At 41.8% G+C, this 14,785-nt stretch overlaps 1 protein-coding gene across 3 annotated transcripts in view; it reads right to left on the bottom strand.

Moving 5' to 3' along the window:
• MCTP2 (multiple C2 and transmembrane domain containing 2) overlaps positions 1–14,785 on the bottom strand; it is a 181,770-nt gene that overhangs the window by 21,042 nt on the left and 145,943 nt on the right. For all 3 annotated transcript variants that reach the window (XM_029575252.1, XM_029575254.1, XM_029575255.1), the window contains one exon: positions 10,900–10,941. In XM_029575252.1, coding sequence (XP_029431112.1) covers positions 10,900–10,941 — 42 coding nt within the window. The remainder of the gene's footprint in view (positions 1–10,899; positions 10,942–14,785) is intronic.

The following is a 14,785-nucleotide window of genomic DNA, read 5'->3' as shown; positions in this document are numbered from 1 at the left end:
CCTAACCACTTTGCCCTGCACTAGAGTCCTTGTTTCTCTTCCTAGCACCCTTGAATTCTGCCACCTCCGGTAGAAGTGCATCCCAGATGGCCAACATCCTCTTTAGAGGACAAAAATATTTTCTCATATCCCTTTTCAGCCTCCTTTCTCTGGCTTGAAGCATTATTCGATGACCCCTGATCTTCTGGGACCTTGTAGAAGCCTGCTGGATATTTGAAGGTGCCAGTACTTTTGTAACTTTTTGATGTTCTGCAGCTTAAATTATCCCCTAGCAGAGCTCTTGAAGGATACACACAAACTCTTGGGGGGGATTTTTTTTTGGTTTTTGTATTTTTTTTGAAATGCATAATCTTAAACATGAACATGCTAGTAATGGAAACATTTCCTGTGCAGATCAAGTGATGAGACATTCTCAATTTCACGGCAAAAAAACCTCTTTGAATGATAAAAAGAAAACCCTAATGGGTGACATATTCCAGAATAAACATTTCTCCAGACTCGCAAACCTTGTGTGAAACTGCAGCATGACAAGCAGGCAAGCTTAAGGCCTACAGCAAATGATTCACAGGATATGCACAAAAGTTCATAGAGAGTTCTCTTCTAAAGCTCTGCCATCAGTTTGGGAAGGTTATGGGTAAATTGGTTTCTGGTTCATTATCTGAAAAGTTTAGACAGCATGAGCAGGAGAATAATTAAGACTGTACTGCTCTTATGATCCTTTTTGTTTTAGCTCAGGCTCTAACAGGAAGCATGTGCAAACTTGTCAAAATTTCCTTTGCAAAAAAAAATAAAATAAAATTTCACAAAAGCAATAAATCATATTTACTTGTAAAAAAAAAAAAACTACCACTGATTTGTGGCAAAATTCACTGTGGATTAGCAGAAAAACAGCAAAGGCAGCAAAATATAATCTGTGGCACATCTTGGTGCCACCATTGAATGTTTAAAGTTAGAAGTGTGGCAGATTTTATGCTGCGAAATGGAAGATTGCCATGGGATCTCCAGTGATGTGAACCAAACTAAACTTTGGCAGTAAATATATCTGCACGGCCCCTAGCTGCTAGTGGCTATAATGGTACTGTTTGCTACCCTCAGCATTTTATTAATGCGCACACTGCTTGGTAATAAGAGAATACGGCCACAAGAATCCTTCCTGAAACAGTGCAAAATATAAGTCTGAGCAATTGGGAGGCCTTAATATTTATTGCTATGCCTTAGGCTGGGTCCAATATGCATGCTGATTATTATGGATGCAATCTTCAAAACCCCTTTTGCAAATAGAACCCTGTTTCATGCAAATCAGTAAGCCCCAATGGATACAGGGGCAGAAGGACACTCGTAACTCCGATTATACGTGTCCTTCAAAGGTGCCCTGGCGGTAGGCGTTCCGGGTTGGGGGGGGGGGGGGGGGCAGAGATAGGACTTGCACCCAGACCTTTGGGTTTTCAGAAGCCCGTGAGTAAATTTGCGCTCAGTAGTTACGCGCCGCTGGAAGCAGGCGTAGTTTCCTGTGCGTTACTTGTGCGGGCAGTAGGGGGTCTTTACCTCAGCATTTTCAAAACAATTTCATGCCCGCACAATCACGTTGAGCATTATCGGTACAGTCCGAATGTAAGGGGCACACGCAGGCTTTGCCGCTATTTATTTATTTATTTATTTTATTTAAAAGTATTTATATACCGCTTTTAAAAATGAATTTTGTCAAAACGGTTTACAAGAGAGGTAAAAATCAACAAAATTAAAATAGATTATAGAAAAAAAAACATAAAAATGGTATATAGCTGCCTAGGTAGCTAATTTAAACAAAAATGATTTTATCTTATAACAGAAAAGAAGTTTATGCCTTGAGGAAAGCAAAAGGGAAGGAAAAGACGGGTTAAGGGTGGAAAATATAAGGGAAAAGAGTTATCTCTTAAGAGAACAAGTTGGGATGAATCGGACTAAAAAATATCATGAAGACGTGAAAGAAATAAGTGGAGGTTGAGTGGTGAGGGTTGGATGAGTTGGTGGTATGTTGAAAGCTAGTTGAAATAGATATGTTTTGAGAGATTTTTTGAAATGAGGTGGATTTGATATTAGGCGGAGGGAGATTGGAAGAGAGATCCAAAGTGAAGGTCCTGCTACAGAAAATGCTTTTGTCGGCGTTCTAAAAATTGCCCTCTGATGTTGATGTTTCTGGCATTCTTTTGCCAGCTCCGAACATCATTTTGGGATGGGCACTAACCCGGGAAAGTGGTATACAAATATACATATATATATATATATATATTTTTTTTTTTTTTTTTAAACATATTCATTAAATAAAGTCAGCTACAGAGAAGAAGAGAAGCCTAGGCTGCCCAGCAGCTGTGTGCCCCCTCGATTAGGCTGAACTGCTAGTAGGCCATGTCTGCCATGACGCACGCAAGCCGCAAAGACACCAGCCTGTAAGATGTTGAATAGTGCCAGGATCATGCCTACCTATGACAATAGAATAAATGGGGGGAGGTGAGCAGTGCCTGATAAGGCACTTCAGTTTGTACTGGCTGCTTCTCGTCCCGCTTCGTGTGATACCAGTACTCCGAACGCTTGCTATGGGTGAACCTTTTGCAAGGTTAGAACTCGCCCTCCCCAATTTCCATTTCCTACTCGAAGCCCACCCTTATCCCACCCCAGGTCCAGAACTTTAAAAATGGTGCCGCCCACCTGGGAAGATGGCACCAAAGCCACATAAAACGTTGGCGCCTTCCTCAAGTGCAGCTGGTGCCATTTTCTTGTACAGGGAGGGGGTAATTGGGGGCTGGGGTGGGAGATCCTCAGCCCCCAACAAATTTTAAGGGGGGGTGGGAGGGGCCCAGGGTGTCCCTTCTGACCCACCCCCCACCCAAGCATCAGGTTAAACTGTGGGTATTGCTAGAAGATGGCCGAAAGCCACTGGATGCTTTCTCTGTTCAATTGCCATAAATATATACTAAAAAATGTGGGGGTATTTTCCTAGGAGGCCCTTTGGGTCTTGCTTCATGTTTGGATTTGTTTATATGACTAGCTCACCTATTCTTTACTCATGCAGTAAAAAGTGATTTAACTCCTGATGCAGCAAACCAACTGCACGCCAATGCATCGGGAGTTTAAGCACGCTAACTCAAGAACGTGCGCGGAAAAGAGGAGTATGGCGCGCAGAAAATACGTTGTGTCACAAACTGAGCTTTCTGCGCTTAAATCCTGAGGGTTGGGCCCCCCTGCACCATGACCCCCCCACCACAGACTAACACTAGCCCCAGAAATGTAACTCTCCTGGATTTTTAAGAAGACATGAGTAAAGTTTAAGCGGTTCTTTGCATCGGTGGAGGTGAGGAGGGCTAACAGCTTTGATTAACATGGGAATTGCATGGAGGAGGGCTGCTGTGTGTGGCGCATGTTAGGACGGTGTCGTGTGCACATTTTTCTGGTGTGTGAAGTTCCTTCTTAAGCCAGGAGTGCAGTTTGGGCACAAAACACTGCACCCGTTATCCCTCCCTTCCCTACTACCTCGGGGGGGCCTAAATGCTGAATGTTGGTTTCATGTCCTGCCCTGCCACTCTATGCAGGTAAACATTATGGGCTATTTGGCACAATGTGCATGCTTTTACCCACAAACAGGATGGACAATTTTTAAAAAAAAAAAAAAAATCCTTTTGCCCAGCTTAATAAGCTGGGCAATTTTGCAAATTGTCCTGCTAATGAGCTAAAGAAACCAAGGTGTTTAATAGGCACAAAGTAAAAGGCTTCTGGTAAAAAAACAAAAACAAAACGAAAAAAAATCCATGCTTATTTGTATACGTGGGCAGACTGCAGGGGCCAATCGCTCTTTATCTGCTGTCATCTACTATGTATAATCTGGGAAATTTTGGCCAATCAAATTAGAAGGTTCCAGACTGCATTCTCAGCAGGAAGAATTCCAGCCTTTCCGGAATTTTGCTAAAATACAGTATATATATAAAAAAACAGAAGTCTAAATTAAGAGTAGAGCACCATAATTTGAATTTTGTTTCATTTCCTGTGAGGAAAAAAAAAAAAAATCAGTAGATGAAGGTTGGACTCTGGTTTTGTCAGAAATAGGATGCAGGGCAAGATGGAGCCCCCGAGTCAACCCAGCTTGGCTGTTCTCAAGCCATTAACATCATCGTGTGACTGCTGCCTTAGGTATCTGCATTCCAAGGTCGATAAAAATGACAAATGAAACCAAAAATATTAACTATCTAGAAAAACATTAATGCTTCCCGCGCAGCCCTTTCCCCTGGTAGTTATCGTACAGAGAAAAGGGCAGCAGTATATATTTTATTTTTTTGTTTTTTTGTTTTTTTGCAGTAAACTAAGCTTTAGAGGCCCTGCCTTTGACATGACATAGCCTGGACTCTGCATGCAAGACGGCCGGAGACTGAAGGGATTCATCCATCGAGAAGCTGTGTGCCAGGAGGACAGAGTGCTCCTCTTTTATATTTGCAGTCTTCTATGCTGGGGCTTTTTTCAGACGAGAGCGGCTGGGCAATTAGAAGCTGTCATTTCCGAGATTGATTGTTTAGGTGAAAGGGAGTTGCGCGGCTCCCTCTGTTTTTGAGCCTAAGCGTCTGTGTGTTTATGATTTGTAAACAGTGCGTCTCTCAGAGGGTGCGTTATAATTCCCAGCGGCATCATCTGTTCTGTTTAACATGGAGCAGAATCCAGGGAAGCTTTGTGTATGTGAGCCTTCAGATCCAAGGCATGCAACGAAGGAAGGCAGAAACCATGTCCATACCAGCTCACGTGACTATTACTCCCTCTCCCCCCCGCACCGAGTGCATTGCTTGTGAAAGGGGCCAAACTGGCAGCGCTGGAAACCGAAATCCTCTGTTTGTGCACAGAGCATGTGCAGCAGCCGTGCAAGGTATCCGCTCACGCTGGCCCCTTACAGAAGAGGCAGAGCGCTGGCAGCAGCAGCTGCACAAGCTTCTTCTCCTTGTCCTGCCAACGTGCCCATAATCCTGTTGGGGAGGAGATGCAGATCACCTCTGAGAATGAGAGGTAATTCTGTCTCTTTGCCTGTGCAATCCTTGGCAGAATTATTATAGCAAGGTTATTTAAGTTAACAAATATTTGCCTAGCTTTGGAAAAAAAAATGCCTAGGGTCATTCATAAATGCTCGTTGTTCTTTTCTTTATTTTCTTTCTATTTTTTTTTTCTATTTTTAAATTGATCCCCACTTTTGCCAAATCCTACACGGTTAAAATTGCCAAGAAACAGAAGCAGCACTGTTACCTCATTCAGAAAACGCCACTCCAAGGGGCCTGTTTACTTACTCATGGTCAAATAGTGCAGGTAGTAAATCCTTACGCTACCACATCTGGGAAAGCCACACATTCTTGGCCATGGTAACACAGGATGGTGACCCCCTCCCCCCCCCCCCTCCGACCATCCCAGGGTGGCCATTTTCTAAAGGAGCACAAGTCCTTGTAAAAGTTTCCCCACTCCTGCTGTTAAAAAAAAAAACAAAACATCCCCGGTGGAGATGTGAGAAAAAAGTTCCTATTCTATAAAAAAAAAAAATCAACCCCTCTCTTTGAAATAATCCCCCCACCCACACACACACACACCCACACACACACACCCCCACACACATATAGGCGGGGCCTTCTTTTAGCTTACCCCGTCTATGTAGATGCCCTGAGGAGGCCCAAGCAATCTCCGCTCACTTCTGCCCCACCGGCACCACATTGAAAAAAATGGCACCAACTGACCCCCAGGCTCCCCTCTGTCCTTGTGAAGAAAATGTGTGCCTGGGGTCACGATCGACTTTATTACTTCGTATATTATATTATAGCCATACATCAAGTAATGCAATTCCTCTTGCCATTCTATGCAATGCTTTGCCCCTGTCACGGTGCTTTCGGTTTTTCCGAGCACTCTTTGGTGTCTGGGAGCACCGTCCCCTCCATTGCTAATGCCTGCCTACAAAAAAAGCTCAGTTAAACTTGGATGGAAAACCCAAATGTTAAGAATCCAAAATAGGATACAACGCTTTTTCCATTGACTTTAAATGGAAACAAATGAACTTGAGAACTGAAAAGTAGAAAACGAATAAAAAAAAAACATCAACCGAACTGAAGCAACAAACCAAAGATGTTTCCTGACAGACTGATCCAATTCTGATTTTGCCCCATTGCATTTACAGACTTATTTTAATGTCTCAAGCAAAGGCAGTGCTACAAACACATAAATGCAATGGATAATGGGGGTAAAACCAGAGTTGCATCATCCACTCAAGTTTAACGTAGTTCTGAAGGCTCAGAGGGCCTAAGGCAAATTGCCCTGGGCCTAGTCCTTACTGGGAGCTTTCCATTCAAACGGTTAATAGTGTAGTTTCTGTATCAATATGGGTGATCTTTGTTTATAGGACAGGGCTTCTCCTGGCCCTTCATTATCTACTATTGTAGTCAGTGATGTGCAGCCCCAAAATGCGTGCAGTCCATTTTTATTCCATTCAGCACATTTGCCCAACAGAAAAAAAAAACATTAAAAAAGAAAAAAATATCAAAAAAACAAGCCTAATTCCAAGGCCTAGGCCGGAGGTGGGACCCTCCTCCTCCTCCTCCTCTATAAAGTTGCTGGGACTGGGCATCTTCCACATCGGCCCCCACTTACCAATTCCTGGATCTGCTGTAAATGGAGAAAAGTGAACCCAGTTGCTCCTGCTCATCTCCTAGCAGGATCAGCTGTCCACGTGGATGATGATGATGATGCTTTAATGACATTACTTTGGCGCCTTTCACTGGTGCAGCCGATACCATTATGCCATTTTGCCATAGAAATGTACAGATGTGTATCAAAATGATGTCGGATGCACTGGTCACCTGGTTGCCATCCTCCAGGCAGATACCATTCTTAAAGCACCAGGACCCTGGTAGGAGTGACTAGGCCTCGCTTCTGCCCATTTACAGTGGATTTTGGAAGAAGGAAAATGTGGGGGGCCAGGCTACAAGCTCCCTTGGCTGCAGCAACTTTACTGAGGAGGAGAGTTCCGGTCATGGACTCTGGCCCTGCATCAACCTAGGTCTTGATGCTGGGCCCAGCCCTGGCCTAGACCTCAACTTTGGCCAGCTCAGGCCTAGGTCTTGGCACCAGGCTTAGGACTCAGCACCGGAAATCTAGGCCTCAGTGCCAGGCCTGGCTTTGATAGCTTCTTGGCCAGGAAACCAGGGCTGCCAAATGCCCAATTTTATTTTAATGACACAAATGTGAAAATATCCGAAAATTTTGGGGCATTTTCATAGGAGGCTATTTTCTGTTCTGAAGGGAAGAACTAAAAACAGTCTCATTCGTTGTATTTTATTAGTTAAAAATAAATGCACATCTCTATGGAATGCTCATTACTGCTCCAAGTATTCCATCACACGTGCAATGGAAAAGTAATAATCTGCTTTCATATTGTCTAATGGATTAGAATAAAATATTCCTTAAGGTACAGTGCATTGCTTTTTGGAACTATACATTTTAGAGAGCATTTGGGGAAAATGTTTTGAATAAACAAAGAACAAAAAATAATATAGCTGCAAATATTTAAGTTTAATAAAGACGGCATTCAGATTTACAATTACCAGATGAGTTATGAAGAATGCCTTCTTACTGACAGCCATGTCAATATTTCTACAAAGTCAAGGTTTTACTATTTAAAATCATATAATAAGCAAACTACTTTCATTGTAGTCCATGCTAATATAGACGTGAAGATGACAACTATACAATTGAGCACCATTTATCCAGAATAATTGAGACTGAGGACATTCCAGATATTAGTTTTTTTCAGGATACTCGGAATTGCCCCTTATTTTTTAAAAAAGAAACAGAGAACCAATGTCGGTACGAAAAGTAACTGTTTACTGAGCACCATACAGTAAATAAGGAGTCAACTAGCACACAGTTCCATCAATGATAAACATAGAACGTGCCCACCTGGTTTATGTATCCTCTGAGGTAGGGGAAGCCATTACATAAGAGGATGAGACATAGCTTCAAAGCCGGTACCTGGAGTGTTGGGACGGTCACTAGTGACTGATGGGGTCAGTGCTATGGCAGACTGCTGCACACAGTCACTTGAAGCCTTCCTGAATAACTCCATTACAGTCATACAATTCTGCTCTCTTTTATACATTTCTCCTGTTTGTCTGCATGATTTCCTACTTGTAATACAAGATTTCTGCTCCAGGAAGTTGGTTCATAGTGGATATAGTCTTATCTGTTGACATCTTCGGTTATATCCAGTTGCTCTTCCTCAACCTCACTGTTATTACTGTCAGATTCCTCAGGGTCCAAAACAATATGCATAATTTCAGAGTCAGTGAGACTTTGAAAAACTGAAGCAATATTATTGTAAGCAACCTCATCCTCAATCAGCAGCACCGAGGTCTGGAATTATGGTACTTATTCTTGGGTTTATCATATAAGTTCACTCATGTACATTCTCTGCCCTTTAAAAGCAACATCATGTCCTTCCTCTTCAAGACACATGGCAACAGATCACAGATTGTGTCATTAAGTTTTCAGAGTTTCAGTTCTGTCAGAATCCCCGCACTGGAAAGGCGCTAAATAGCATCCTTCATGGTGAAGTATTTTCCGAAATTTTCATAGCCACCGAGTCCTTCGAATCTCACAATCTTTGGAGTCCCTGCACCATTTGCATTTCCTGTTCCTTCATTCATCGACTGAAGAAAAGGAAGCACAGCTGGGTGACAAGCAGGTGGCAAAAAGATTGTGTGTCACCAAACATTTCAGCAGCCAGAAGAGTAGAACACCATCGTGCAGTTTCACGTAGCCTGACTTGACTGGAGGGCTCTCTGGCCTTGGGCACATAAGGTCATCAAACCAGTCACTGATGATTTCTTGTGGATCCATGCCTGGTTAACAACGAGGAGCACTTTCACATTCATGAAAGCTTGTGGATGGGCACTCTTGCCAATGACCAGTTGGCAGAAGCACTCAGGCAGCACGCTGTCCAAATCCAACCTCTGAGGCTTTCAGAATGTTTAGCAGGTCCAGAGAAACTTCAGAACCTTGTCTTTCCGTGCCCTTAAATCACAGATTCTCTTGTGCCCAACACCGTGTTCTTGCTGGAGTTTAATGCTCGCTTCGCTTTCTGCTGAATGACTAGCACGCGCCTCTTCCTTTTCCAAACGTGAAGCTTAAGGGTCACCTAAGGACTTACCGAAAAGAAGAGAGGCGCTGTTCATCTGTCATGGTTGCGTCCGTACATTGCATCCACTGCCAGAAATGCTCTGAACAGGAAAGGAACTGGTTTGCCTTGTCTGAATTGGCTAGAAACAGCTGAGAACAAGTCTATGGTAATAGCTTTTGATGTGTGGTGTACATTCCAGATAATCAAGGTTTTTCCAGACAATGTATCATAACCCAAATAATGAGCATTTCTGCTTAATAGATATTGGATAAATAGTGCTCTACTGTAATAAAGTACTGTATTCTGTTACACCATTCTTATCTCTATTTAGAGAGCCTCTTGCAAATCAGCACAAATCTATGAAAGCTGGAAAATCCAATTCTGAATGAAACTATTACCACTTACTCAGTTAAAGGAGGCAGATATTCAAAATTAAACATTTAAGTAAGTTCGCCAGATGAAACAACTTACAAGGGATATTCAGCACTGCTGCAATGATGCTGAATATCCCCAAAGAAATTGCTAGTTAATTGGATAAGTCTTTCTTTAGCTAACTTTAGTCCTGCTGTTGAGCAGATCTAACTGATCCCATTAATTTAACCAAATAAGTCTGAATGTCGATATTTATCCAACTAAGTTAACCGGATAAGTAACTCCTCCTCAAAACGCCCATTTTCCTCCCATCACTTAGCCAGATAAGCACTTTTCCGGATAAGTGACAGCCACTAAACCCTGCCAGATATTCAGCCGCTGCCACTTAGCCAGATAAGTCCTTACTTATCCGTCTAAATAATGCTACTAAATATCAACCTTATGATATTTAAAATTCTCATAATTATCCTTATCTCTCTGCTTTCCTTAATCCATCTGAATGTGGAATGGCTTGCATTCAGAAGCAAGCTAACATAGTGCAAAGAAGAACATCTGCAGGATTGTTTTGGGGGGTATTTTTTGCATATGGGGAGCACAATTTTCACGGCATCTAAGCCATGTTGACAATGAATATGAGTAGATTTCCCCATTTGAAAATTCTCCTCACCTCCATGCAGCAACAAACAAGCATGCTGTTTCACAATGTGTGCGTTTTCAGCCACACCGAAAAGGGGCAGGGCCTAGGGTGGGCGTTAGTGCAGCCAAGCAAAAGCATTTTTGAAATCCGTGTGTGACATGGACCTTTCCCACAGGTGCAGGTCCGTGCTGGCAGCTACTTTTCAGAAGAAAATGCCAGGGGAGTTTCCCTTTGAAAATTAGTTTGCACATCCATCGGTATTGACCTGCAAGCTCCCCAGGCAATTTCAAGATTGCCCTATGAACGAGGGCAATGGCAGCGTATCTTTCATTTAGGATTTTGCAATAAATATTACTTTGCTCGCATCTTTCAGTCCTTTTCTCTGATATTTTCCCTCTCTTTCCTCAATGTGCCTATTGTTGGCCATGAGTGTGCGTGTTGTTCAAAATGGCTTCCAAGGTGCTTCAAGGTGCCATCACCCCATAAAATGAACCTATTATCATTCCTTACTTTCCTCTCCTTATCAAAATAAACCAAAGAGCTTTCTATCCTTAACTAATACAAAATATGGACTTTTAAAAGGTCCAGCTAGCTGGCTGGAGGGTTTATTTGCTTACATAAATCCAGTCTTCCTTGAATAAAAGCCCATACATGCATCTCTTGCTATCCATTTATGCACAAATCGATGTAACCCAGTTTTAGAGAGCTCTATTGTTATATGAGTTACCTTATCTTCATCATCATCATCGTCACCTAGGTCCATAGACTCCTGAAAAATGCAGAACATATGAGGCATTCATTCCTGAGCGATAGCTGGTATTCAAAACGTTTTTTTTTTTTAATTCCACAGCATTACTCCCCATTAGAGCCATTCTTCCACACTCTAATTTATGACAAGCAGTTCAAAATTTTATGCTTTAACCTTTCAAGCTGAAGGACTTTTGTCTAAGATCCAAAATAACGCAGAGTATAATAACCTACATAAAATTTATACCTGTAAATAAAGCTATTAGCTGTTCTATCTAGTAGTTTGGAGGCGACAGGCATTTAAATGGATTGTCAGGTTCTACTATTTGAAACAGCTTTATTCTTACGCTGATAAATGAGCCAGTGGTATTTCAAGGTTGAGGACTTTACACTCAGTTTGCCGTAGGTTCATTGCTATGACAATTTCTTTATCCCTGTAGGGCCATTATCAAAATACTTGGCACTGGAAAATACATTTGTGTGAGCATAATCTTACGAATCAGATACAGCTTTGTAAGTGTTTGTACACATATCTTTCTTATTATTTTTTTCTATGAAAAATGTAAAATATTCTATCTGACCCAAGTGTGACTTTTACGAGAGACGGACATTTTTAAGCATGAAAATAAAATGTAGAACAGTTTGAATTTTTCCTAATGTTCACAATTCAAATAAAGATGCCATCATTAGGATTCAAAATGTTAATCATGAATCTTTTTGTTGGATTAGAGAAACAAAAATGTAAGTCATATAAAGTCTGAATCACCAAACCCCTCAGAATCATTACAAAATCATTCTTTAATGTCAAGGGATTGCAACCTGAGTGTAAGAAAAGCAAAAGATTAAGATATAAAAAATATCATGTCCTTCACCCTGTCCTGCCTCAATTTTTCAATTAATAATAGGGATATGCATTCATTAAATTGAATAAGGAGTCCAAATCAAATCTGATGGATTCAGTTTGAGTTGTGGCAAATAAATACGAATGGCGGTGCTCCCAAAATTAACAAAAATGTTAATTTGCATTTTTGTTTCCCATTAAATTCAATGGAACTAGTACAACTGCAAGGCAGCTAGCAGCGCTTAGCAACTCGTTATGTCACACGACCTTAGACTGACTGGAGCTGGGGCAGGAAGGAAGAGGGAACAAGCCAGGAAGCAGGTCTAACCAAGGTCAAGCATTTTTTTAAAGCAACCTATCCTAGCTCGCATTTGCATGGATTGACAGTGACTTCCTATTTTAGTTTTTTCAAACTGGAAGTTAGATCAGCAGACAATACCATTTTGAACTTTTTTGTCTCTGGGTGGGAAGGAGACGGTGGTTAGATTTTGAGCTCTTAGAGTGAAGAAAAATTGAGATTAGGAGAAGTAAGAAATAAATGGGCTGTAGCCCTGCTGTTTCCTTTTGTGAGACAGACATAATCTTTATTACTCTGTGTCCAAAAATCTTTTGTGTTTTGCAGTGATAAAGCACACACAATCAGTGCAACTGTATCACTGTGAAAACAGAAGCGAAAGAAAACTCACTGTGAGCTTCTTGTAGCATGTACAAGTCAGTGTACAGTCAAAGAGATTTTTTAAATTACAGAAGTGTACTGCAGGGTTTGTGTGTGTGTGTGCTGTCTACTATGAAATGGAGAAAAGTAGACAGGCTTAAACTTTTGCTTCGGTTGATCTCATACTGAAGTAGGAAATTTTTAGATTTTATGTATGAGGTGGTGTGCTATTTTTTCATAAACTGTGTCTTTATCTGTAAAAAAAAATAAAAAAATAGTACCACTATTACCAGGTACAAGCAATTTGTATGTGTAAGTAATGCAAAGATAAGTACTTGTAAAAGGACAAACCTCTTTCCAGAAGGGGTGTGCAATGGGCACTCTGCGTGACTATCATGCCATAAGGAATGAGAGAAAAAGGAAGGCTTGGTGAAAACATTGGCAGAGGGAGAGAAAAAGATTTGCCTCCTTCTGGAAAGGCACCTCAAAGTGAAAATCCAAGAATATTACCAGCACTCCCTGACCAAAGCTAAAGAGAATTGTTTCTCAAGGCAGTGTCAAGCAAAAAGAAACTGTAGCTGGAAGAATGTGTGTTGCCTATTGCTACTTTTAGCTTTATTCCTAAGGTGCTGTGGCAAGAGAAGGCAGAGTTAGTGGAGGGTGGCAGTGAAGAGGCAAGGGCAGTACTAGGAGTAGAGCAGCCAACAGCAGTACAGTGCTCTCCCTGATGACACTCTGCTGTTTGCCACACTCTATGCCTTGGGGGTTTTGATGCCACTCTGCTATTTGGCACACTCTATGCCTTGGGGGTTTTGATGCCACTCTGTTGTTTGCCATACTCTATGCCTTGGAAGTTTTGATGCCACTCTGCTGTTTGCCACATTCTATGCCTTGGGGGTTTTGATGCCACTCTGCTGCTTGCTATAGCCCACATTCTACATCTTGGGGGTGGGGTTGATGCAACTGTGCAGTTTGCCATATCCCACATTGCATGTATTCTGGGTTTTGTTGCCTCTCCACTATATACCATACGCTCTGTTCCTTTGGGGTTTTGATGCCACTCTGCTGTTGCCATACACTACACTCTAAGCCTCAGGATGTTCAAATAATTATTGCTGCTGCTTTGTTGCTCTTGTAGTATATATGCCAGTATTGCTGGTACTCTTTGTACTTCTTCAGGTGCCTTGTGGTACTCCTGTCACTATTGCTGGTGCCCTTTGCTCCTCTCTAGGTGCCTTGGGATATTCTTGCAACTTTAATTGTTACCTTTGCCTATCATTTGGAGCTTTGAGGTGTTCTTGCAACTATAGGTGGCTGCTTTGCACCTCTCATGGCACTTTGAGGTCTTAATGCCACTGTTTGTACTGCTTTTGTCGTCTATCAGTGCCTTGGATTTTTTTCCTTCCATGGTGCCTTGGGCTGCTCATGCCCCTCTTGGTGCTGCTTTGCATCTCTTTTCCAGCAGTGGGTGTCTTCATTCCAGTGTTGTTGGCGCTCTTTACGCCTCTTGTCACTTTAGCTGCTGCCTTGCCTGTCTCACATTATCTGGGGCTATGGCTGCTTCTGTTTGGGGTAATTTGCCCTTTCATGATGGGCTATTCATTCTACTCTTGGAGACATTTTTGCATAGTCTTGGTGTCTTGGACTGCTCTTCCTCCTTCTGATGATATCTACCCACAAGTTTCATTAGACATCATTACAAAACCCTGATTTTGGAGCCTAAAATAGGGTGCATTGGTTCTCTCCTTGCCTTTAATGGGAAACAAATGACACAAAAAGATTAAATCATTTTTTTCATTTAAAATGAACAAAATGAATTTTGGGGGTATACAAAATGAGAGAACGGACTGAAACAAAATGTTTTGCACACACTCCTAATTCATAATTATTTGAATTTTGGTGGAGATGACAGTTTAAAAATGATTCAGTCACTGACTGGATTGAGGCATACAGAACCTGGACTGGGTTGTCTCTAATATCCGTAAGTCTAAAAAGTCAGATATGGATTTTACATTTTTGGATGGGAAAGAAGGCAGTTTCCTCCAGACTTCCAGCTTAACTGGAACCGGAGCTGGGAACCAGTTCCATGAGCCTTCTTTTGCAATGACCTGGAGGTGTTTCCCGTATTTTATACCCTCCTATTACTATTGCTACTATTTATCACTTTCTGAAGCACTATGAAATAATTGCAGCACTCTTCAGAGCTTCTATCTAATCAATGCAAAAATACAGGAAAAAAAACCAGAGTTTCTGAGAAGTGCTTAAAATGTAAAAGCAGCTTCAAAAAGGTGAGTTGTGAAACGGGCTTTGAATATGGCCAGAGAGGGAGGCTCATATTCCAACTCAGGAAGGCTATTCTAGACTTACGGC

Source organism: Rhinatrema bivittatum, chromosome 13 (genome assembly GCF_901001135.1).
Source record: "Rhinatrema bivittatum chromosome 13, aRhiBiv1.1, whole genome shotgun sequence".
Classification (NCBI taxonomy): Eukaryota; Metazoa; Chordata; class Amphibia; order Gymnophiona; family Rhinatrematidae; genus Rhinatrema; species Rhinatrema bivittatum.
The sequence above is the reverse complement of the archived record's forward strand: the minus strand, read 5'-3'. Positions and strand labels throughout refer to the sequence as shown.